At 42.5% G+C, this 27340-nt stretch overlaps 1 protein-coding gene across 3 annotated transcripts in view; it reads left to right on the top strand.

Moving 5' to 3' along the window:
* TSEN34 (tRNA splicing endonuclease subunit 34) overlaps positions 1-27340 on the top strand; it is a 120185-nt gene that overhangs the window by 48731 nt on the left and 44114 nt on the right. For all 3 annotated transcript variants that reach the window (XM_069200681.1, XM_069200682.1, XM_069200683.1), the window contains exon 3: positions 8541-8754. In XM_069200681.1, coding sequence (XP_069056782.1) covers positions 8541-8754 — 214 coding nt within the window. The remainder of the gene's footprint in view (positions 1-8540; positions 8755-27340) is intronic.

The raw sequence follows: 27340 nt of genomic DNA, 5'->3' as shown, positions 1-27340 counted from the left end.
TTCCTGCAGGCAATGTGTGCGGTAATATCCGGGAAATCAACAGTAAACAAACACCCATTAAACAGCAAAACAGGCCTACAAATAGTCAACAAAACAGTTGACACACTGACCTGTCAGACCAGCCCTTTAGGCATTGCCAAATTGCATTATAGGCCAGCCCAGCCCTAGATGATAAGGGGGAAGTAGGTTGTCCACCTCACCAACAACCTACTTCCCCCTCATTATACCAATAACAGGCTGTTTCTGAACTTACAAAATGCCAGTGGGCTAGATATATCTCCAGAGACTGAGTTGGCCTCACCACTGGGACACCAACAGAAGAAAGAGCCTCTTTCAACAGTACTTGTGTGAAACGGAGTAGAAGTGCCAGATTTACAGTTTGCTACTATTGAAATTAAGGCAAATGTATTAATTGAGATCCTTCAACCATGGCTTTTCATTCACTGCTTACACAGACATAAATTGCCACCTTATCTAAGCTGTGCTCCAGTCCTCCCAGTCAGTTGTGCACTAGATGCAATAATGACTCCCTTCTGGCACCTTTGACTTGTGTAGGCAAGAAAGGGCCCTTCTGACTTTTCGTAGTAAGTCAAGTCATCTAAGAAAGAGTATACGAAGAGATTATTATTTCCAAGAAACCGCAATGATTTGGTCCAAGAATTTAGTTGTCTCCTGGAGGTAATAAAGAATGTGGACTTTAAAAGGGTTGGAATTAATTCTGTTATTTCTATCCATAAATTTTGGAAGGTGAGAAATTGCTAACTCTTTAGGCTCTTACAATAATCTCTCTATGCATACAACCTTCTCTCAATGTATCAGCACTACTTCTCTGAGTTTTTGTTCTGTTCTTTAAAAACTGATAACTGAGAAATACGATGTTTCAATAGGAATAGCAGGTTATGGTTAGTTGACATAATTAGATATGTAACCTCCAGGAACCACTTAGCGATAAATCTGCAGTGATGTACTAGGCATTTTAAGGATGGTATTGTTACTGTATTCAAAGTGCACTGCATAGTTTTGATTTTAATTAGGTTTTCCTATTATGTTTCGGGAATTGGAATCTCAGAATCTTCATTGTCTTTTGGTTCCAGAAAGATGGCTGTTGTTGTTTGATATTGTTCTAGTTTGGTGTGCTGTCATTGGTTTTACTTGACAAAGTCTACCAAACCCCCTGACTTCCTCTCTCCTGGAAATGTATCTACCATAACATCTAAATATGAGGAAGGTAATTGTTTGAGTTAAGGATGAAACTTTTGTGGAATCTTTCTTTTCAGTCAGTGTTTTTGACTGGGAGAGAGAGTCATCTGGCAAGACAGGACTTCAGAGGGACGAACTTTATTGACACGCACTTGAAATGTCTGGTTTGTGACTTAAAATGTACATTTAGACTCAAGCGAGAGAGGGAACCTGGGGAAATGCAAGCAGTTAATTGGCTGGGGTGCACTTTTTGATAGAGGGTTTACTTTATCTTAAATTAGCATAATAAGCAGGAGCCTTACTCCAATCTTTTGAAGTGCTACACCTGAAATGGACACGCATTGACAGTTGGTGCTTCATGGACAGAAGCTGTATCCCACTTCTTTCCTTGGGAATGAGGCCACGCCTGAGGTTCTACCCATGGCCCACCTTCAGTATGTCCCCACCCTATGAGAAACGGTGATCTGATAGAGACACTTAGCAGAAAGAGATGATAATTGCTACTTAAACTTAAGACACTTTCCGGAGATCCTTATTGGAGACTGTTTCAATTCAGGCTTTTGCTTGTTTTCAAAATACCCAGATAAGAATTTATATTTTGGAAAGACTCTGTTTTGAGGCCCCCAACTGGGTGAACACTTTATTTTAATATATATTTGTTAGCCACAAAAATGCTAGGATACTTGCACAGATCCCACTGTTAAAACTTCCAACACTCTGAACAACTCTGGTGCTGTTAAAGCCGGCGTATTTGCATATGTTTTCTACATGAGGTGTTTTGGCACACAAAGCTGAAAGAGTAACCTGAAACAGTACTGCAAGTACCAAACAGGGCTTTTTTCAGGTAAGTATATTATATACGTTTATTGAATGTATACTGTATAACCTGAGGTAACATCATTCTTTCTCATTTTAACTATACTGCAATTTGTAACTGATATATTAACCCTGAATAGACCTTTCTATTTATCTTGTATATAATCATACTGTGACAATGTATCTGTCTCAGTCTTTACACTTCCTTTGAGATAACCCTTGGCTGCTCCCATAACCCAACCACAGCAACTTTCTGAAAGCCCTCATTATGTCTTGGTATCTTATCCAGTAGGAAAAATAGATTTTCCCCCCTAATACGTAGGTTACAATCTGGTATCTGCTATTTACCTGAATACATCTAATATCTTTCTAATGTATTTGTTTTAGCAAGTTAATTTGGACACCATGCATCCACTCTTGCTTCGATTCTTCCAGTGCTTGGTGAATCACTTTAAGGTGCACATAATTTCTCCTCATCAGCAGCTCCCTTCTGGATTAATCGCCCGCTAATAGGTGAATAAGGTTCATGTTAAGACTTAAAGGTTCATTTAAAGTTTGCCCTTTTACTAAACCTTTGGTTTCACTTCCACAGTTGCAGATAGGTAGCTTTATCTAGGAGACCATCCACCAAAGACACAACTGGCTACTTCGCATCAGAAGGCCCACCCACTTTGGAGGACTAGCTGCTGGTGCTTTTCTCTGGTTGTAAATCATGGTTGCAGCAAACAGGAAAAATAAATAGATTTCCTTGATGTGCGGGGAATTTTCATTTTTTTTGCAGCTAGAAACCTATGCCCTGGTTTTGTGCAAAACCAATACAAAGCAGAGATGCCTGGCATTACATTTTCAAAATCATGAAAATGCTATACCAAAGCGGCAGGGAATTTGTAATTCAGCTGGCGGGCATCCTGTCTGTTCCTCTCTAAATAGGGTTGTTAGTGGCTAAGTTATGTAACATTCTGGGAGATCTCACATATGGCGTGAGGTAGGGATGAGACAATGCATTCCCATATGATCTTGACATAATTTCACTGTCAACAGTGTTAGATGCTTTACAGATACCTTTATTGGGAAATTTCTCACTTTCAATTTGAAAAAATACCAACATCTTTCTTTGCGAAAAAGAGGTCTGTTCTTGTATTTTCATGTTAGTGCTGCACAATTACCAGTAGGTAGCTCTTTTGAATACCTTAGTTTCAAGCTAGCCGATAACACAAAGTGGACTGTGCAGTTTGAGAAGCGTTATGATGTTTTAGTAAACAATTTGAAGGAGCACCCTTCTCCTCCCCCCAATACACACACACCACACTTATTTATCATATCTTATATTGTTATTATGTTTTACAAATCTGTCAATGCACTCGGTAGGTATTTATGCCTTCCCTCTTCATCTTGAGCTTCATCTAAGCGTCAACTAAGGTCTGCTGAAACCTGCTGCCCTTGCTGTGCCTGTAAAGTAAAATAACTACTATGATTCCTGAATAGTGGCTCTACAGAACCTTGTATCAGATCCTTGTGCCATTCACCTACCATTTGCTCAGTTATGTGAGATTTCTGGAATTGAAATAATTTTTGCTAATCTCAATATTATCATCCTTCATGAGGTTTAAAAAAAGATAAAAGATACCGAGACTGAGTTTTAGACGCTGGATTGAGCAGGGGATTGACTATCTATTAAGTGTTGGGTACATTGATATGAAATCAGTTTGCCTATGTGTAGAGCTTTAAATTAATTAATGGTACATTTCATTTATGCACAACTCTGAAGTCGTCTAGGGATCATTAAAAGCAGATTTTGTTTTTAGCACATCCTAATTTGTGTAATAATATGGATAAAACTACATGACACATTAATGCTTTATCTTTATATCAAAAACAGAGCGTGTAGTTTTGAACCGATGTAAGGACAATTCTGAACCTTACAGGCACACTTGTACTGTGCACTGTTGTAGGAAGTTGGCTCTGTATGCACTATTTCAAAGTAAGGAATAGTATGCACAGAGTCCAAGGGTTCCCCTTAGAGGTAAGATAGTGGCAAAAAGAGATAATACTAATGCTCTATTTTGTGGTAGTGTGGTCGAGCAGTAGGCTTATCAAAGGAGTAGTGTTAATCATTTGTTGTAGATACACACAGGCAATAAATGAGGAACACACACTCAGAGACAATTCCAGGCCAATAGGTTTTTGTATAGAAAAATATATTTTCTTAGTTTAGTTTAAGAACCACAGGTTCAAATTTTACATGTAATACTTTAAATGAAAGGTATTGCAGGTAGGTACTTTGGGAACTTTGAACAATCAAAATAGCATACACAGTTTTCAAGTAAATCACATATAGCTATTTTAAAACTAGACACTTAGTGCAATTTTCACAGTTCCTAGGGCGAGTAAGAGTTTGTTAGTTCTTGCAGGTAAGTAAACCACCTACGGGGTTCAAGTTTGGTCCAAGGTAGCCCACCGTTGGGGGTTCAGAGCAACCCCAAAGTTACCACACCAGCAGCTCAGGGCTGGTCAGGTGCAGAGTTCAAAGTGGTGCCCAAAACGCATAGGCTTCAATGGAGAAGGGGGTGCCCCGGTTCCAGTCTGCCAGCAGGTAAGTACCCGCGTCTTCGGAGGGCAGACCAGGGGGGTTTTGTAGGGCACCGGGGGGGACACAAGTTAGCAAAGAAAGTACACCCTCAGCAGCACGGGGGCGGCCGGGTGCAGTGTGCAAACACACGTCGGGTTTTCAATATAAATCAATGGGAGACCAAGGGGTCTCTTCAGGGATGCAGGCAGGCAAGGGGGGGGCTCCTCGGGGTAGCCACCACCTGGGCAAGGGAGAGGGCCTCCTGGGGGTCACTCCTGCAATGGAGTTCCAATCCTTTAGGTCCTGGGGGCTGCGGCTGCAGGGTCTTTTCCAGGCGTCGGGATCTGGGAGTCAGGCAGTCACGGTCAGGGGGAGCCTCGGGATTCCCTCTGCAGGCGTCGCTGTGGGGGTTCAGGGGGGACAACTTTGGTTACTCACAGTCTCTGAGTCGCCGGGGAGTCCTCCCTGAAGTGTTGTTTCTCCACAAGTCGAGCCGGGGCATTGGGTGCAGAGTTGCAAGTCTCACGCTTCTGGTGGGAAATGTTGTTGTCTTTAAGTTGCTTCTTCTTTGGAAACAAAGTTGCAGTCTTGGATGAACAGGGCCGCTGTTCTCGGGAGTTTCTTGGTCCTTTTAGAGCAGGGCAGTCCTCTGAGGATTCAGAGGTCGCTGGTCCTGGGGAAAGCGTCGCTGGAGCAGTTTCTTCAGAAGGGGGGAGACAGGAGCTGGGGCCAAAGCAGTTGGTGTCTCCGTCTTCTCTGCAGGGTTTTTCAGCTTAGCAGTCCTCTTCTTCTTAGGTTGCAGGAATCTGAGTTCCTAGGTTCAGGGGAGCCCCTAAATACAGAATTTAGGGGTGTGTTTAGGTCAGGGAGGGCAGTAGCCAGTGGCTACTAGCCCTGAGGGTGGCTACACCCTCTTTGTGCCTCCTCCCAAGGGGAGGGGGTCACATTCCTATCCCTATTGGGGGGATCCTCCATCTGCAAGATGGAGGATTCCTAAAAGTCAGAGTCACTTCAGCTCAGGTTGCCTTAGGGGCTGTCCTGACTGGTCAGTGACTCCTCCTTGTTTTTCTCATTATCTCCTCTGGCCTTGCCGCCAAAAGTGGGGCCGTAGCCGGAGGGGGCGGGCAACTCCACTAGCTGGAATGCCCTGTGGTGCTGGAACAAAGGGGGTGAGCCTTTGAGGCTCACCGCCAGGTGTTACAGCTCCTGCAAGGGGGAGGTGATAAGCATCTCCACCCAGTGCAGGCTTTGTTACTAGCCACAGAGTGACAAAGGCACTCTCCCCATGTGGCCAGCAACATGTCTCGAGTGTGGCAGGCTGCTAAAACCAGTCAGCCTACACAGGCAGTTGGTTAAGGTTTCAGGGGGCACCTCTAAGGTGCCCTCTGGGGTGTATTTTGCAATAAAATGTACACTGGCATCAGTGTGCATTTATTGTGCTGAGAAGTTTGATACCAAACTTCCCAGTTTTCAGTGTAGCCATTATGGTGCTGTGGAGTTCGTGTTTGACAGACTCCCAGACCATATACTCTTATGGCTACCATGCACTTACAATGTCTAAGGTTTGGCTTAGACACTGTAGGGGCACAGTGCTCATGCACTGGTACCCTCACCCATGGTATAGTGCACCCTGCCTTAGGGCTGTAAGGCCTGCTAGAGGGGTGACTTATCTATACTGCATAGGCAGTGTGAGGTTGGCATGGCACCCTGAGGGGAGTGCCATGTCGACTTACTCGTTTTGTCCTCACCAGCACACACAAGCTGGCAAGCAGTGTGTCTGTGCTGAGTGAGGGGTCCCCAGGGTGGCATAAGATATGCTGCAGCCCCTAGAGACCTTCCCTGACATCAGGGCCCTTCGTACCAGGGGTACCAGTTACAAGGGACTTACCTGGGTGCCAGGGTGTGCCAATTGTGTAAACAAAAGTACAGGTTAGGGAAAGAACACTGGTGCTGGGGCCTGGTTAGCAGGCCTCAGCACACTTTCAAATCAAAACATAGTATCAGCAAAGGCAAAAAGTCAGGGGGTAACCATGCCAAGGAGGCATTTCCTTACAACTGTATACACAAGTCACTCATTATGGTGATTGCTGTGACAGAGTTTATATGCAATGCAAAAGGGATAGCCATATGACATTTGGACCTTCAAATAGCATGTTTTAGAATTATGTAACTGTATTGCAAATGTCCTGTTTTAATTATGCTTTTAATTCTACAACTTAAATTTTAAAATTATGCTATGAATATTTTACAGAAAATTTACGTTTTAGAAACAAACAATTTATGGATTGATTTCTAAAGAATATGGCTTAAGTGATAAAGATTAAATGCTAGAAACAGCTTTGTGTTGGGCTAGTGAACACCTAGGGCCCTATTCACAAACTGCATTTTATAAAATGTTTAGCAGCATTGCAGTAGTACTACTAAACCACAACCTAATTTTCACAAGGATGTGAGTGTTCATTTCTGCCTCTCCTATCCTTTATATCGGTAAGCTCTCACACTTTTAAGTTTACTACTTAATAATAAATGTGGGAGAGGCCGGGGGGGGAGTGGTGGAAAAATGAGGTGTACTTACTACAGAATAGGTGGTGTTGCGAAAGGAGGGGTTTAGGGCAGGACAGACACCCATCCCTAAAAAAAGTAAGCCTTACTATTCACAAACTCCACTTTTAAAGTTACTACATACAAAAGGAGCCAAAACAGTAAGTGTACCCTGACTCAAAGCTGGAGTGAGTCCAGCACCACACATGGCCAAACATTGGCACTAAACAACCTCCCATAGAGCTCAGTAGAGGTAGGGACTTAAAATAAAACCCTTAGGAAATGATATTAATTTAAATAAATAATTTAAACTATTAAACAATATAAATACATTTAATATTAAAAATATCTTTAAAACATATTTGGTATTTAATTTTAAAATAGAATAACCTTTTATGAATTTCAAAAAAGACACATTTTATTAAAATGTAACAAAATTACTTTTAAATAATGTTACCCATCACTTTTAATAATACATAATATTTTTTTTTTTTTTTTGCGTTAAGTGGGTTTTTAAATTTCAACTTTAGAAAAATATTTGCTAGATTAGAATTAGAATTGTATCTATCCCTCTCTACTAAAGTATAGGGATACGTCAAAATGTTAATTCACCATGAAAATAAATTGTTAATATTAATGTAAAGTTATTTTACACAGTTATGTGGTACAAAACAAGAAAAACACTAATGTTTAGAATTAAATGTTTAATTAATTTAAATTTATTAGATCAAAATTAATGGTTAAAGATTTACTTGAAAAAAAAATCCCATTTAAAGTCTGTTTATTCGTATGTATTAAAAATTACAAAACATATGGATAGAGTTAATTGAAATTAATGTACCTTTTTAAAAAAAGGTTACATTTACTTTGAACTAAAACAATGTTACCTTCTGTATCATTAAATAATGTTTATTTTTAGAATATATTTACAATTCTATATATTTTACAAATGTTTTAAAAATGATTTAAATGAAACCATTCCCTCTGGAATTCTGTTTTAAGTCCCTGCCTCCATTATTTTCTTTGGGAAGGTGTTGCAGTATCACTGGTTAACCATGTATGGTGCTCGATTGCTCCTGCTGCTTTCAGGCTATCGTAAACTTTACAATCATAAATTTTGTTCCACACCCTATTTCGGGCTGTAGAGACATGTAAGTATATCATTGAGTAACTTTTGTGAATAGCCAAATGTAGTAAAATTACCAAAATGTGTAAGAGTAAACTTACACATGTGGATTTATTCATGTGTAGGTTTACTTTTATGAATGCACCTCTACTTTAGGTACGATGTTGGCTGACAATTTTACTCCTGTTCTGAAACTGTATTACTTGTTGCTGTCAGTTTAAGGAATGAAACATAAAACATAACTGTGATGTGAGCTCTCATGGCTGATTATGCTCTGTTCCTCCCCAGGAGGAAACTGAATCAGATGATGCCAGTGATTCCGAAACCTCTGAAGAAGAGTCACCAGGTCCAGAGGTTGAAGCATACAAGAAGAGCCTACAAGAATCATACCACGAACAGCGGAGTCTTGCCCTGCAGGAGCGGCGCAGTTTGCTGGAGGGCCTATCTGAACGGATCACACGAGGGCGGGCCAAAAAAAAGCAGGAACACAATGAGTCAGTAGGTTAGTGCCTTTTACTTAAGCACTACTGTGCTTTTTGAAGTATTTGATAAGTCAAGCTCAGTAGTTTAATGCTAAACCCTCAGCTGTGAAGTCTTAATCAGAACTTTTCCTTGTAACCACTTTATGCTACTGTGCCTCTAGTTTTACATCCTTTAGAAACAGCCTAAACCCCACTACGAAGTGCTACATACAACAAGCATTGGCAAAGCCACCCAATTTACCTTACAAATAAACATGCCCCTTGAGTAACTGGTGAATTTAGGCACTCAATAAGCAGTCATACATGCACTTTCATGGATCCTTGCCCTCATCTATTCTTCCATCTACTGACTCATTTTTCCATTCTCCTACTTACTCATTAAGACTAAAAAACACACAAACTGAACAAGGGTCTGTAAGACAAATTAAAAGAATAAAGGTAGCAACAATACAGCATGCCACTATCGAAATGTAGTGTGTATCTGCTTAAAAAGTAAAACTAAATAAGCAGAAGGTGGTCTTCTTACAATGTTATTGTTGTTAACATGTCATTGTTGTTAATTTCCAACATGACTGCCACAATTAGAAGCAATGTGTTTACCATTTTGGAGCAGAAAAACAATAATACACTGTGCAAAGTTTCATTTGTAGATGGCCACAAAGTCTACAATGACCGCTCAATGACATTTTTAATGTTACTGTGCATTGTGTATAGCTGTATCAATCCAAGATGTCTCTCTTGCAACAGCAAAACAGTGATACACAATGAACAATACGATTCCTAGATGGTGGTCTGATTTAAAAGCAAATACCAGACGGGATATTGTGCACTGCAGATTAAATGAGTGGAAAGGAGCTGCAGGGTGTTTTAAAACTGCAAAAAAGGAGAGGGAGGCAAGAGGGGTGTCAAAAGGGGCTTGTCCCACTTACTTGTCTTATAGAAAAAGGAGAGTCCTACTCCGTAGGAAAATGTTATGTGAAGATTAAATGAGCAGAAAAGAGCTGCAGGATGTTCTAAAACTATGCAAAACAGGGGAGGGAGGTAAGCAGATTGTCCAGAAGGGCCCATCCTATTTACTTGACTTATACAACAACAAAAGAGAGCCCTACACCATAGAAAAATTTCATGTTTTCTATAGTTAGAAAAAACACTTTGCTTTTATGATGTGTAAGCCTGGGTTACCCTTTGGTGGCATGATTTATCTGGTCCTTCACATTCCGTTCCGCAAAAGGGCATGCTACTGTGAGAGACACCGGAGCACTTGGTGGTTATTACCATACATTGATCTTTATTGGTTGGAGTTTTTTTTTTATGTAAATTTAAAAATACTTGCCTGATACGGCATCTCATTTTATTAACGTCTTCTGGCAATATGGTTAAAAAAACGGGAAGACGCATAAGAAACCGGTGGTACTAATGACCATTGTTTCTATTAGGTCGACATGTTTCAAACCACTCTTCCTCATGGCTTTCTTTGGAACCAGAGATCTAACTCCCTGAGGTCACTCCTAGAATGAAAAAGTACAGTGACAGCAGGGTGTAGACAGTGCGCACACACTACACGCTATAGTAAACATTCCACCTGCTTGTTAAAAGGGATTTCATATCTGTATTATATAATGGAGATTATTCAGCTTAAACATACCACAACACATGCGGTGGAAATATGAACCTGTTACAAAAGCACTGCGTTCTGTGAGAAACCTGTAAGATAATCAACGTGGGACAGTCAATTGTGTTTACAGTGAGCACTTCTAAACGCAAAGTGGTGAGCAAACAGTGAGTCAACACTCCGTGGCAACAAACAACAAATATCACATCACATGTATATGTGATAGAGTACACACTAACATATACATACATGTAAAAGTAAAGGGCTTTGCCCCCATTGGTCCTTCAGTGACCAAATGAGCCAGTGGTCACACTCTGGTGGAGCAAATAATTGAAATTGTTTATTAGCAGTGAGGGCCAACATGTCATCCTTCGTGCCTCAATAATGTCTGTGCCGTACTTACTACTTCAGTGTCTCGTCTGGGTGTATTACTGCCTCACCAGGGTTTGAATCTTGACTGGCGTCCTGCACCAGGCGATTTTATCTAAAGAAGGGGGAAGAAGGTTCTAACACGTGCTGGCAGTGTGTCACTGGTGTTCCTTGCACGGGTGCCAGAAAAGACCAGACCACGCACTCTTTCAAAATGGCTGCCGTGCATGGGATCACTTCCTGGTTCCCAGTTACACGTCCGTCCTACAAGAGGGTCTCAGCGAGAGAAGAAAAAAAACTCCAACTTCTATAAAGATCATTGTATGGTAATAACTACCAAGTGCTCCAGTGTCGCTCACTGGCAACAGCATGCTCAGTTCCGGAATGGAACAGGAAGGACCCTATGATGGGCATGCCACCAAGGGGTAACCCTGGTGGGTAAGGATTACACATTATAAAAGCAAAGTGCTTTTTTACCTGTCGGAAAATTTACATTTTCTATTGCTAGGGCTCTTTTGTTGTTCTAAAAATAGCCAAAGAGAATTTAAAAAAAGTAAAGAAATGAAAAGGGACTAATTAAAAGAGAAAATAGATAACCACAGGACTGGCCCACCAGCCATGAAAAACACTAATTTTCAGGCATTGTGCACATGAGATCTGGCAGAATGCCATCACTCAAAGGACAATGAAGCCAAGGGCTGCAGTTGGCTAACCCATAAACCAATGCTGTTTGCTGTCACTAGCGGGAGCGGTATGTAAATGACACTTGAAGAGACCACTGCAGCATAGGGCTCATACAAAGCCCCCGTATGTATAAGTACAAATGTATGTATTTGTATAATGTTTTATTGCAGTTGCCTGGTGGGCAAATAGATTTTTTAGATGGGTAATTCCAACTACAGATTCCTCACCTTTAAAATATCTTGATGCGACAAAACGGTACTGGAGATTTTTCTTAGTACTGCTCTTGCTCGCTGGAGGTTGGTGTTGCGCATCTCTATGGCGACTCCATAAAGCCTTGGAGTTGATACAGCAAAGCTGCATATAAATACCACCTCTGTGCAGTTACATCAGTTTCCTTTGTTTTGTGTCTTCCAGTGTATATCTAAAGCTCTGCTCCCAACTTCCTCAGTCTTCCAATAATTTTGAAATTCTGTGTACTGTAAAGCAACAAATGTGTGCTCATGAACCTGAATGCAATCCAAGACAGAGAGGCAAAACTCTGTCATCAAAAGCAAGAAGAGGTCACAGTCAAAGCATAGGTCCTACTCCAAGTCATGAGCCCGATCAGGAGGCCGTTCCAGTGAGTGGTCTGTCTCGAAGTTTTCCAATAAGTCGAAATCTAAGTCCAAACACAAGCTGAAAAAGATGAAGTGAGACCAGACCACATGCCGCTTTTCGAAATCTGACAAGAAGGCACACAGGTCTCAAGATGAAAATCGCACCACTTCGAATTCCCCTGGATTGTTATGGATTTCACAATTGGTTCCAGCGTGTCCCAGGTTTTGCTGACTTTGCAGCAGATAGCGGCCATGAAAGTGTGAACCTCACTTTTCCTGCCACGCCTTCAGGTCCCAAGGATAATACTGCCATTACGTCCACTCCTAGTGACATCTGTCTCTTCAGGACCAGCTACCTAGCCAACATAGAGTTCTGTAAGGACTTCAAGCTAGTGCCATAGTACATGTCGTGTCCCTGTACACTAGCGTTGATATTGACTTCACTGTGTCAGTAGAAGCCCTGTGTGATCTAGACCGATGATGCTCTATGAAATTATGAAAGTGCAGCTGGTTGTCATACTAACCCTAATTTAGATCCATTTGGTTTTTCACTCTGGTTCTGACCAAGTACAGGAGGCACCTGTTGCTTCTTAGGATACAAAATATGATTAATAAAGGGATAGGTTTCTCCCCCCTCATTACTCATGATGAACTTTATCTAGACCTGCAAGATCCCAGATGGCTAGCTATTTCACCATAAACAGAGCTGGATTCACCATTTGGTCCACCAACAGAAAAACATGCCTCATTTGAACTGCTTGGAGGGCAGCTAAAACACTAGAACTGCTATTTCCCACCATTGCTACAAAAACGTTCTAAGGCTCCACCCAGAGCCCATTTCATCTGCAGCATTATTGCCATTTAATGAATCCCTTAACTCTACATGGTTCAAACCATGTTCTTGTTCGGCGACATAGAGCAGGTCCTGTTGATCTCACCCTATGCTTGAGAGCTTGATTGCTCAAGCCTTGCCAAGTAAGGACAGTTTGAATTATTTTCTGACCAATTCCCTGAGAATTTATAGTTTTGAATAAAGAATCTTACCTAGCTTGGCCCGTGGATCCATCAATTCTGTTTGATTGTTGGTCATGTGCACACATCTATTATGAGACAAAATCTTGGCCAGGTTGTGGCACAATACGAACTACTCACTGGCCTGGGCACAACTGACTGCATTGGCAGAGCTACTGGTACCATTGGCATTCTCAGAACGCAAACTTGTCTGTACCTTTGGTGGACCGAGGTTGTTTGGTGAAAATGTTTTTTCTGGGCTAGAGAGATTCGAAATATCATTGCTCAACAGCATAATCCTTGAGGCTGTTGACTTCCGCAAAGAAATGTCCCGACCACTTAGGAAAATTCAGAGGTTGCCTAAGAGGGGTAGCTGACGGACAACGTCAGTCCTTTCAGCTGTTTGTAGAGCAGCTAGCCCAGCCCTTTCAAGGCTGTGGACACATCACTGGTAGTAATCCTACAGGCCAGCAACAACAGCAGTTATATTATTCTTCCTCCCCTGCCACAGTGGCTACCAAGTCCTTTTATTTTGCCCTTAACACCTCCTGCGATGCCAGTAAGTGGCAGAAACCAATATTTCCCTCTACAGCTGTAGTTCCGCTGCATCCGACAGATGGTTCTTACAGATTGTGCAAAAAGGACATACCTCCCCTTTCATTTCCTACCCACCCCTCATTCCTCCCACACCAAAACAGATTTTAGAGTAACTATCTCAAAATCTGATGCAGGAGGTCAATATTTTACACTGTAAGCATTCCATCTAAATGGTAGAAGACTCGGAGAAAGGAGACTAGTTCTACTCGCACCAATTGCTCATTCTGAAGAAGGTCTATTGTGGACCTCTGGCGGTTGAATGCCTTTCTACGGACAGAAAATTTAAAAAATGTTTATGCTGGCCTAGATCCTCTTTACTCTGGGCCCTGAAGATTAGATGGTTTTCTTAAGACTTGCAGGATGTCTATTTCCATGTAATCGTCCTGTAGTCCCATAGGCGTTACCTGTGGTTCATTGTGCGACAAGACCATTTTTTGTCCCCTTCTACATTTCCTCAGCCCCTCAATGTTCATAAAAGTGATGGCTGCAGCTCATCTTCATGGGTTGAGAGTGGCTAAAGTTGCATACCACAGTCAGTTGTTCCCACCTCCAGTTAGCCAAATGTCATACGTCATTGGGTTTCACCATCAAGAAGTCAAGTTCCCACCTGAGCCCCATGCACAAAGGCTTCCATTCATTGCCTGTTTTAGGCTGCAGCATGTCCAGGACATTCAGGATATGGTCCACTTATTTTGGGATCAGCCCTGTGCCTGGCGAGGGTGGTTCTGAGGCTTCCTGGTCTCCTGACCTAGTGTATTTTTATAATCCTGAATGTCAAGTTGCCCCTGTGGGCCCTGCATTCGACCCTCAGATCTCAGTGTCTAGAATCAGGATGCCTCTCCCAACTACATTTAGATATTCAGATTCCAGAGGCGATGGTGTAGGATCTGCAGTGGTGGCTGTCAGACTACAACCTGATCTGCAGCAGTCACGTTTGTACCCCCATCCAGCATTCATGATGGTAAGAGATGTGTTACTGATGGGTTGGAGAGAAGCACCTAGAAGTGGAGATCATAATCCTCTGGTCTGTGGCAGAGAACCAGCTACAAATCAGTGTGCTGGAGCTTCAAGATGTCCATCTGTCTCTCAAAGCCTTCCTGTCATCCATCAAAGAGAGGCTGGTGCAGGTCCTCACAAGCTACACTAGTGCTTTGTGATATTGCAACAAGCAGGGTAGACTCTTGGAGAGACTTCACGTCTTACGTAGGCAATATAGTGGAGGATGCAAAAAGGAGAGCAGCATGATGAATACGGGTACACTTTAGTTGCTTTATCAGGCTTCAACTGCAAAATGCTCTCCTAACTCATAGCACTTAAAGCAAGATTAATGTAGAAAGGATTCTTACACCTGATGAAGGACAATTCTATCCGAAATTCTTAGGTGCATTAAAAGTAAAGTTTATATTCGAATACTATGATCAAATGTGATAGAAGGAACGTCGATATTTTGGACAATTTGTATGAAATAAATAGAAATATACATCATTAAACTACATAATTAATTGATACTTTTGACAGTTTACCTTCTTTGACTAAAAATGCCTTTGCAATTGACATAAAATGATACAGGCCCAGAAGAACCCAGTAGCAGGTGCTCTGAGGGACTACAACTCAGATGTCTTGGGGAGTAGCACAATAGCTTCTTAACGGTTGTATCCCAGGACAGAGGCTAGTCCTTTGTTGCATGCTTAAGAATGTAATTACATCTATTTGAACATGAAACAAACTGGCTTAAAGACAGAAGTGCATTCTTGAAACTTGATTCTTTCACTTCGATCTTGGCTGCTGTGCCAAGAGGCCCTACACCTTTGGAGGTAGCTGGACCAGCAGAACATCTTCCTGGTCATCAACCACCTTGCAGGGCCCATAAATGATAGAGCAGATAAACTAAATAGACCTTGTCTGGTAGATTGAGTGATGTCTCCATGCTGATATGGTGCTGGAAGTCTTCTATCATTGAGGAATGCCCTAGCTAAATCCGTTTGTCACTGTTGAATGCGAAGTACCAGCAATTTTGCGCATCAGACTTTCCTCTCAGGGATTTGTTAAATTACACGTTCTGCCTGGACTGGATGAAGGGGCTCCTGTTCACATTCCCAAAGCTCCCTCTTTTACCTCAGATTATAAAGAAGATCTGGATAGACCAGGCCCAGATAATTCTAATTGCCCTGGACTGGACCAGGAGAGTATGGTACCCAGAGCTCCTGTATGTGACTTCAGATCATGCTGCGACTTCAAGACGATCTTTCTCAGCAGCTGTGCATGGTGCTGTATGTGAGTCTCTGCTTCCTACAGCTCTGTGCCTGAACAATGATCTAAATGGGGTGCTATGAAAAGTTTGTTGAGGGACATGGTACCTGAAATACACGCCTCCTCCCTTTAGAGGCCAAGCTTTCTAATGTTCAGGTTTGTTCTTTTGTTAGACCAATAAAGTAGCATCCACGGTTAGCTGTAGGCCCTTTCACTGCTCTGTTTACCAGACCAACTGTCCTTTATGTGTTTTATCAAAGGTTTGACCCTCATGATGTTTTCCCCCAGAATTTACTACAATGCCTCTCTGGGCCCTGACCTTGGTCCTGACATTTCTTATGTGCAGACCCTTTGGGCTTCTTTATAACTTCCCCTTAAGACTTTTAGTATTGAAAACAGTGTTCCTTATTTCCGTCATGTCAGCACCCTGTGTGTCAGCTGTAGGCATTGTCTGTACAACTATTCTACACCATCTTCTTTGTAGACAAGTCATTGCCAGGACGCAGACAGCCTTCCTTCCCCAAGTATTGACACTCTTTCATGTTGGCCAGTCACATGGACACAAAAAAGACCATCAGGTAGAAGGTAGAGAATGAGCTCTTCGTCTGGTTTTCTAGGCATGAAAAAGGGTAAGGTGGCTACTTCTCTGTAGCAAGATCTGCTATGCACTGGCCAAGAAATAACTCTTTGGAGGTCTGAGCTCATTCCACAGTAACACTTGCCAACAATTGAGATCCTAGCGGGTCAGTAGTGCGCTTTACAAATGCTTGATTGATTGATGTTGATGCAAAGATTGCCATTACTGGAAAACTGCCAGGTTGAAACATATGCTTTGCTGCATTTGTTCGCGAAACACTTCTCCCAGTGACGGTCAGGTCCAGCAGGAATGTCACATCAGAACTTTTTGGTCTGAATCCACTCCCCAGATCCATCACTTAAAGGAGGTACTGCTATCATATATATTCTAATGGTAGTGAATCTGCTGTTAGAAGTATCCATCAGAAGAATAAGTTACTTACCTTGACTATAGCTCTTGCTGGTGGATAGCCAGGCTAACCACATATTCCTTAGTACGCTCTGCTTCCTCTTTCAGTGAAGTGAATCTTTTACTTCTAGAAAGGTTTCAATTTAGAGATTGGCAATGCTGTCACCAATAATTTGATCAACAATTTGTGTCTGGAGGAGGGGAATGACAGTAAGTGAAGGTAAAATCAGCACTCAGGGTTGGCACATACATGTGAGTCTGCTCTGTCATTTCCGGAATAGTAAAAAGTCACTGTGAAGCCATTCAATGTAGCCTACCTGTGTCCAGGATCACTGCTAAGAAAAATCTCCTGATCTAGTCTCATGCCTGGGGATATTCTAAATGTGAGGGATCTGTGGTTAGAAATAAGTATCCATTAGAAAGTACGTTCCTGAAGGTAAGTAACTTGTTTATCAGGCTCTCTTTAGAGAATTATCACAGTGCAAACCTTCAACCCCTAAGTTTGTCAACGAGTAGTGACCTATATCCTGGTCTGCTAACGTGATCTGTGAGAGCATCTGTCTACAGTTGTTATAACACAATGTAATAACATTCCACCCTTAAAGGCTTTTTAGCTTTAACATTTGTTTTCCCTATAAATACGTCAGGTTAGTTATAAGTTTTCCTAATTATTAGATCAGAACTCAAAGGAGGTAACTAAAAAACCAAAATCCTTAACTACTGCAGTAAACGGCAAAATTGTATGTAACAAAATAACTGTCTAGCACCTTTACCACAATTTAACAATCCACCTGTAATGGCCTTTAATAAATGCTTTTTTACCAGTGCTTAATTTGTAAATAAAAAGGTGCCAGTGCCCAAAGCCCTCCTCCTAAACACGCGGCTGCTGCAATTAAATGTGTGAACAGGGAATACTGAAGCGGCGTAATCCTGAAGCCATTTCAGGCCTTTTCAATCGCTATAAAGCCACTCCCTGCCCCTTCAGCTCACTCTTGCAGCTTTCTACTTTCACCCTTTGTGACGCTTTTTCGTTTTTCCCTTCATCCGTCTTTCCCATATGTGTCTTTTGCTCTCAGCAAATGCTTGAGGCCGAAGAATAAGCCCCGGCATTCAAAAATAAGTGCTGGTGCTCAACACCAGAAACAACAAGCACAAATTAAGCACTGCTTTTCACAATAAATAAGCCAGGCTTGCTGTCTGTGTTGTAACTTTTTGTAACTGACAATTCAAACTTATGGCCTCTGAAATAACTTTCCACAGTGAAGCAATTGGAGCTACATTATTAGGTCTGGCGATAGCCAGGACTTTTTGATTTTACTAAAATTATATGTATAATAGACTTCAAGGGTCTGTCAGCCTGCCCACATCATCCATTATTGGTCTGTTATTCACATTCTGCTAAAAAATAGCATGAGGCCGTTGGTCAGCCTACTTCAACCACTGGTTAACTACACTTTGAGTGACTGCATTTTGGTCTTTCACAAGAAACACACAAGCTATTTCCTTCATTGCCAGAGTTTTTGTTTGCCCTTGATTCTTTTAGTGTTGCTTTTGTGCTTATATCATGATGTGATAGGAGTAGGCTTTCTACCAGCTACTAACACTGTCGTAAATTTGTTTGGAGTGGCCTTTTTAGGGTTGGGCCTGCGAGTGCATGCGCTAGCACTTTCTTTTATTTTGTCAAGTCCTCTTTTCTCACTTTCTACTCATGCTTTGTTTTGTTTTTGCTCGTGGGCGCTCTTCTCAAAAGACGTCAATTATCCTTTTAAAAATATTGCAGTGCAACTTTGTTTATTATGTGTAATTTTGAAATTATGCTTTAGCACATAACCGTTCAGTACACCCACTCCAGTCTGCACCACTACAATTCACCCCACTTTGCCCCACACCGATCCACCCCACTCCAATCCAAACTACTCACCCAATCTAGTCCAACCCACCTCACTCCAATATTTCCAACCCACTCCATTCTACTCTGCCCCACTCCAATTCACCCCACTGTAATAGAAAATAATCAGCACCACTCTAAAACAATCTGCCCCACTCCAGCCCAAAACAATATGCCCCACTCCAATCCAAAACAGTATGCTGCACTCCAATCTGCCCACTCCAATCCAAAACAATCTGCCTCACTCCATTTCATCTCACTCCAATCTGCCCCACCTTAATCCAAAACAATCTGCTCCACTCCCATCTGCCACACTCCAAAACAATCTGTCCCACTTGAATCCTCCCGCTCCAATCTGCACCACTGCAATTCAAAACAATCTTCCCTACTCCAAGAAACCCCACTCCACTCTGTCCCACTCCAGCCCAAAATAATCTGTCCCACTTCAATCTTCCCCACTCCAGTCTGCCCCACTCCAATCCACTCCAAAACAATATGCGCCACTCCAATCCACCTCACCTCACCCCAATCCAATCCATCCCACTCCATCCCAATTCACCCCACACCAAACCAATCCACCCCACTCCAATCCACCCTGGTGCAATATACTTTACTCCAAACCAAAGCAATCTGCCCAGCTCCAATCCAAAAGAATCCGGCCCACTCCAATCCAGAACAACCTGCCACACCCCAATCCAAAACACTCTGCCCCACTCCAGTCTGCCCCAATCCACCTTGTCCCACTCAAATCCAAAACAGTCTGCCCCACTCCAATATAGTCCACCTCACCCCAATCCAATCCACTGCACCCAATCCCAATTCACCCACTACAAACCAGTCCACCCACAGCAATACAGTCCAGTCCACCCCAGTCCGATCCTCCCCACTAGAGTAAATTCTCCCCACTCAAGTCTGATCCCACCACACTCCAATCCATCCCACCTCACTCTAATCCGCCCTACTACAATCAAATCCACCCCACTCCAAACTAATCTACTTTACTGCATTCAAATCCACCCACAGCACCCCAGCCCATACCACTCCAAGCCAATACACATTAATCCAATCCCTCCCACTCATATCACTCCAAACCAAACCACCCACTACAATCTGATATAATCTACCCCACTTTAATCAAGTCCAATCCCATCCACCTCATTCTATTTCAATCCACCCCACCCCACTCAATCCACGTCACCCCCCCACTTTACTCCAATCCAGTACACCCCACTACCTCAATCCACTCCAACCTACTCCACCCTGTTTCAGCTGACTCCACTGTACAACACTTTGCCACTGAACTCTACTTGCCTCTACTCACCTGACACTCTACTTCTTCTACTCCACTTCACGACATTCCAACATATCCACTCCACACCACTAACTTTTAGCCATGCTGAACAGCAGCCACACTGGTGTACAACACGGCAAAACACAGTGCCAAAGCCAATAGTTCTTGTATGGGCAAGATCTATTGGCTTTGCCAATGCACGTTGATCTGACTGCTGCTAATTCACTGCATATCAGATGATGTTCAGTTGAAACAATTCTTCATCAAATTATCCTCTTTCTAGTATGCATGCAAAGAAGTGCACTTATAACTGCACTTTTGTATGTCATGCTCGTGTGTATTTTTATTGAGAACTACACTCATACTTGTGAACTAATATAGTCTGTATGTCCTGCATGCATGGATTTCTGGTTTGCTTTAAGTGCTCTTGTATTTCATGCTTATAGAGATATTTAAATATGATATCACTAACTGAAGCTGTTCCCTTTATTTCAATTGTGTGTCTATCTATCTTATAACTCTATTGATTGGTCTGTCTGCCAGTCTGTCTACCAGCCTTTCTGTTTGGTTGCCTGTCTCTGTACCTGTCTGTCTGACGATCTACTGGCTATTCATCTTAACAGCCCAATGTATTGGTCTGTTTGTCTACCTAACAACCTATCTGCTTTTCTGTCTGTCTATATTTTTATCTACCTGCCTGTTTGTCTGTCTACTATTTATCTTTACAACCCTATCTAGTGGTCTGTTTCTACCTATTTACCAGCCTATCTGTGTCTGCCTATCTACCTTTCTAACTACCTGTCTATCTTTCTAGCTGCATCTGTCAACCTGTCAGTCAACTTGTCTTTGTACCTGTCTGTCTATCTATCTAGCTATCTATCTTTGCAAATCTATTTATCCTTGCATCTCTAATGTTCTATCTGCATGTATATCTATCAATATACTTCTGTTTATCCAACTTCATATCCTAGCTCGATCTGTCTCAATCTTTGCAGCTGTATTTATCAATATATGTAGGCAACCTTCTCTATGTATGCAACCTTCTCTACGTAACCTTCTACACGTATCCAACCTTTTCTACATATTCATGTATATGGCGATCTCTCTCGTTATGCAGCACTATCTATCTATCAGTACGATCTTCTCTACCTAGCTGTCTTTGCAAGGCTTTCTATCATTTTAACCCGGTCTGTTTGAAGTAAAGATTTACAAAAACATTACAAAAAACATTAACAAAGAGGTAGGCCGACAATGCTAGATTGGGTCGCTTTTGTAGGTAATATATTTTTTTATAAATTATGTGTATAACAAAGATGTTAGAGGGATTTTAAGTCAGACATCATCCATTAGTCTTGTCTTTCATATTTTTCTTCCACCCTATTCAGCATGCATCATGGGGCACTGATCAGCCCATTTCAGTTATTGGCTGATTTCACTGTGAGTTATGGCAGGCTGCATTTTCAAAAGGAGCACATCTACAGGTGCTTCCCTTCAGTTCCAGGGACTACTACGATAAAGTGTGCTATTTTTGAGACCAAAAAATATTTTTGTCTTTATCCATTTATTCCTTTTGTTTTTTTGATTGATGTGAACCTAGCAGCTTCACCATTACTGACGTTTTGGAAAAACAATGGCAGAATAAAAAAATACAACCCCAAAAGTCTTTGTCCACTCCCTATCTGTTGGCTATGCCAATGCTTGTTTATCACTGGCTTGCCACCTTTAACAACTCAAGCCTATTGTATTGAGCATAAGCTTACCCACAAGATAGTCACCAGACATCAATTATAAAAGTACAAATATGTACAAAATTACAGTTGACAAAACTATATCCATACTCTATTAAAAGGACTGTAGCGGGGCGTCTTCCGTGGATGCAGCCTGCAGATGTCCTGGGGGTATGTCCTCGTCCGCTGACGGCCCCCGGGGTACTTCCGGTGCCGGATTACCCAACCCGGAAGCACCTTCCATAGGAGGACGGACCATGGAGACGCCGGTTACCACCGGGCTTTTAAACAGCCCTGGAGCCAGAGGAGGCATGACTGTCAGCAGAGGAGCTAAGCCTTCAATAAAGAAGCCACAGAAGAGGGACGGACGTACCACGACCCGGGATGCCGAGGGCTACACCTGGAAGCGGCACAGCAGACTGGGCGACTCGGAGGCAGCAAAGCACTGAAGCCGGCCACGCTCTAGGAGAGCATGGCCTAACCCGATACAGGGCGGGGGCGGTTGAGGAAAGGAACAGGTTGGTTATTATTCAGTTTTGGTGCTTTGTTTTCATTTGAGGAATCCTCGTTAACCCCTAAACTGGCCCAGATAAACAGACCGGAACATGGCCTGAAGAGTTTTTTTTCTTTTGTACATTTGTTTTTTTTCTTTCAGGAAGCTTATGTTTAGTTGAAAGGGGGGGGGCACTGCTGAGCTATAGAGCAGCCCAAATAAAATACAAATATACAATGTAAATAAAGTAAACAGTAGAATCAGGGTCTTATATCTTTATTTATTTAAAATATGGTAGTTATTTGTTTGCGCAAGAGAAAAGAAAAAAAAACAATAACGAGAAGAACAGGAAAAGTTCAGTAAAGACAGGAAAACGAAAGCAAGCCAGAAAGAAAGGAAGAGAAGGAGTAGGAAGTACAACAGGAAAGCAAGGAAAATACAAGAATGGAAAGGGAAACAGAAATAAATACAAAGAGAGACCAGCACCAGAAAAAAAAGATAGAGAGAAAAGAAGGGGCAACAAGGAAAGAGAAGGAATATGAAACTAAATAGGACATACATACCAACCTCTGTCTTGTTTTCCTTTGCATGCTCCTCCTAAGTGGACCCTGAATAAGAGAAGAACGACAAGAAAAGAAAAGTGGGAAGATTAAAAGAGAAGGCAAAGACAAAGTAAGAGTACGGAGACATCAAGAAGATTAATAGACTGTTCAGAAAACCTCTTCATTTACTATAATAAATCATTATAACAAAGACAAGTGTGCTCCTCCATTTCTGACGCTCTCTTACAGTGGTGTCAGAGGTGGGATTTTTAGCCTATCGGTCTCATCTACGTAAGCGAAACAGAGTGAGGAAATGGAGGACAAACCATCCTTGGCCGACATGATTGCCCAATTAGCGGAGGGCCAGAGGCACTTGCAGCTCGTTTGGGAAGAGCAAATCTGAGAAGCCAGGGCAGAGAGGGAGGCCCTTCAGACAGCCTTGAAAAGCCAGGTGACTATCATCGCCAATAACCAACTGGTTCACAAGACGGCTGTGGGGAAATTGACTGATACCATAGCCTGCAGCAAAGTCCAACCCAATGTCCCCAGCATTGTATTGAAAAAGTACCAAGATAATGAAGACCCAGACTCCTTCTTTACCAATTTCAAACGGGTTGCTAGCTCCGCTAACTGGCCAGCTGAGAAGTGGGGACAATACATTGCCCCTCTCCTCACAGGAACATTACAAGCTGCCTACCAGGCGGTAAACCCTGGTGGCGTGACGCTGTACGCAGAGATCAAGAAAGACATCCTGGAGAGAATTGGATTAGATCCAGAGAGCTGTTGGGTCCGGTTCAGGCAAACCAATTGGGGCCCCCAGGAGAATCCTCGTACCTTGTACTATAGAGTACAATACGCCGCGGGAAAGTGGTTGAATCCCACAGAAACATCCAAGGACACTATGTTTGATACCGGAGTGTTAGAACAATATTTGGATGCTCTTCCTCCATCCACAACAACTGGGTCCAGCAGAATCCTAATCTTAATAACACAACCACTATTGATTTAGCATGCGCCTTTAATCAAGCCCCAGAATTCAGGAGTTCTACCTCCAAAGGTCTTCCTCCCTCCAGTAGGTGTTCCATCCCTAAACCGCTTTTGGTAAAACCCACTACAAGCCCTAGACTGGAAAAACCCAGTGGTCCCCGGATCCCAACCCAAGACTTTAATACGGGACCCCAATGCTTCCATTGCGCTGAGTGGGGCCATATAGCCAGACATTGTCCTCTTAAGAAAGAACCAGAAGAGCGCATGGAAATAGGACTAGCAAGAAGACGAGTTCTATGGGCCGGATCGGGCAAAGCAAAATATACCATCCCCATAATGGTCAATAATGAAAAAAAGTTCATACTCGTCGATTCGGGTTGTAATCAAAGCGTAGTAAACAAAACATACGTACAACCTAGACAGTGGGAAAAGGGTGTACATGTATTAATTACTTGTGTCCACGGAGATCAGAAACTATACCCATTTGCTACTATAACTATAAATTGGAGAGGCCAAGAGGAACACCTATCGGTAGGAGTAATACCTGATTTAGGAGAAGATCTGATCATGGGGACGGATTATGAAGCCTTCCCAGATCTATTAGATAGCCTAAAGCAACAAAGTCCCACAGAAAACTGGTGGAAAGAAGCACCCTTCATATCTGATAATATAGAAGAGACTCATCCAAAGGCAAAACTTACAAAGTCACTGAAAAGGGAGAATAGTAGACTATACACGCTGAACTCCTCTCCTTCTGAATCCCCGAAGTCTGTCCTATCTGTAGCCAGTCAGTTTCGGCACTCTAAAAAAGAAGAACCAACCCTGAGAAATGCTGAGAACCTAGCCCTAACTCCTGAGAATCAGTCGGTAGGTCTTACCTTTCAACTTAAAAAAGACTTACTGTATAGATTCTGTCCAAACTCCAATGCCCAGCTGGTGGTCCCTCAGACATGCCGGTATCAGGTATTGCATTTAGCACATGGGGATCAAGGGGAGGGACACATTGAGAGAGAATAAACAGAAGAGTCCATAACGAAAAGATTTTATTGGCCTGGGGTATACGGGGATATTAGGAGGCATAGCCAGGCCTGTCCCAAATGTCAACTCATTTATCCTTCCAATGATAATAAGGCTCAACTTCAACCATTGCCTATTATAGAAGCGCCATTCACACGAGTTGGTATGGATTTAGTAGGTCCGTTAACACCATTGGTAAAAGGCCATCAATACTTATTAGTTCTAGTTGATTATGCCGTCCAATATCCTGAGGCCATTCCCATTGCTAGCATGACCTCAAAAACAATAGCCCAGGCTATGGTAGAATTATTTTCACGAGTAGGCTTTCCGAAAGAGATTCTTACAGATCAGCAGACCCCCTTTATGTCCCGCCCGATGTCAGAGGTTTGTCAGACATTGGGAATATGGAAGATCAGAACATCAGTTTATCATCCCCAAACTGACGGATTAGTCGAACAGTACAATAAAAAAACAAAAAATCTCCCTAGGAAGACCATTAATGAGTCAGGAAAGAACTGGGAGAAAAAAATTACCCTTGGTTCTCTATGCTCTCTGTACACGTATCCAATCATCTACCGGCCACAGTCCGTTTGAGCTCCTTTTTGGTCGTCAACCGCGCATCATATTAGACATGCTTGTGGAACAGTGCGAGGAGGTAGATGAAGAGGGTAAATATGTGCTAACTTATGTGACGGATTTAAAAGAGACCATACACGAGGTGTGGGTAGCCGCTCACACATGCCTAAAAGATACACAAGAAAAACAGAAGAGGTATTTTGACAAAACCAGTAGACATAGAGCTCTAGATATAGGGCAGAAGATGTTGGCATTGTTACCAACTACAGAGAATAAGCTTCTAGCCCATTGGCAGAGTCCCTTTACTGTCTTGGAATAAATCACTCCTGTTACATATAAAGTAGAAATTCCCAACAGAAGGGAACAGATATACCACATCAATCTCCTAAAGCCCTGGCATGCAGCAGATGATTTCCACCGCAATTTATATGTTAGTACTGAATCTGCAGAAGATCTACCCCTGTACCCCTTAGGGACACAAGATCAAACAAAAGGATGGCCTCAATTTGGTGCATCTCTTTCTTCCCTGCAGAGATCACACTTAACTAGGTTAGTAGAAAATAATGTAGGTGTTTTTTCCAAAATCCCTGGAAAAACACGTCTGATACATCATCACATACGAACAATAGGGGACAAGGTAGCCAGACAAAGACTGTATTGAATACCTGAAGCTATACGGAAGTTAGTAGAACAGGAAGTAGAAGAGATGTTGCGGGCAGGTATCATTGTACGCTCTTCCGCTCTTCGATGTTCTCCCATTGTTCTAGTTCCAAAACCAGATGGCACAATTAGATTTTGCATTGATTTTTGACAAGTGAACACTCTGTCTCATTTTGATACTTACCCAAAGCCTAGAATCGATGATTTGTTAGAACGCCTAGGGCAAGCCAAGTACATGACCACATTGGACCTCACCAAAGGGAATTGGCAAATCCCCCTCAAAAAGGAAGATAAAGAAAAAAATGCATTTGCTACACCCTGAGGTCTTTATCAATTTAAAGTCCTTCCTTTTGGTCTTCATGGTGCACCGGCAAACTTTCAACGATTAATAGATCTGGTATTGCGACCCTATCAAAATTATGCAGCAGCATACTTAGATGACATCATCATCTATAGTGATTCCTGGGAGGAACACATATCCCACTTGACCAACATATTACACGCCCTTAGAGATTCAAGCGTTACCGCGAACCCAGACAAATGTAAGATTGGGTATGAATTCATTAATTACCTGGGTCGTGTAATCGGACATGGAGTAGTTAAACCCCAGCTTGAGAAAGTACAGGGCATCTCACAAATTCCGCTCCCCCGGGGGAAAAAAAAAAGGATGTCCGAGCTTTCTTGGGGATGGTTGGATACTACCGACAGTTCATCCCTCATTTTTTAGAAATAGCAGCTCCCCTCACTGCCCTGTTAAAGAAAAACAAACCCAATCAAATTACTCATCTCTCTGAAGTAGAGAAAGCCCGCTTCGAGCACTTGAAACATCTCTTGACCATCAAGCCAGTGTTGCATTGCCCTGATTTTCAGAAGCATTTTCAGGTCCTGACAGACACCTCGGATCAGGGCCTGGTGGCTGTCCTTTCTCAGGCTGATGAGAATGGGCTCTTTCATCCTATTGTCTTCCTGAGCCGCAAGATTTTGCCCCAGTAAAAGCATTACCCTACCCTTGAAAAAGAATGGCTGGCGATTAAATGGGCTGTCGCGTCTTTGGGTTACTATTTGGCAGGCTGGACCTTTACCTTGTTTACTGTCCATGCACCCCTGACGTGGATGGCCCGTCATAAGGACTCTAATGCTCGAGTGCTTCGTTGGTTTTTATCCCTGCAATCCTTTTCCTTTCAGGTTCAGCACTCACCTGGCTCTCTCCTCCCCAATGCGGATAATCTTTCCCGGTATCTGGCTGACCTGTGGCCCGAACGGCCACTGTCTTGGGGGAGCGACTGTAGCGCGGAGTCGTCCATGGACGTAGCCCGCAGAT

Source organism: Pleurodeles waltl, chromosome 7, assembly GCF_031143425.1.
Source record: "Pleurodeles waltl isolate 20211129_DDA chromosome 7, aPleWal1.hap1.20221129, whole genome shotgun sequence".
NCBI classification, from domain to species: Eukaryota; Metazoa; Chordata; class Amphibia; order Caudata; family Salamandridae; genus Pleurodeles; species Pleurodeles waltl.
Note: the sequence above shows the minus strand (reverse complement) of the source record. Positions and strands in the feature narration are given on the sequence as shown.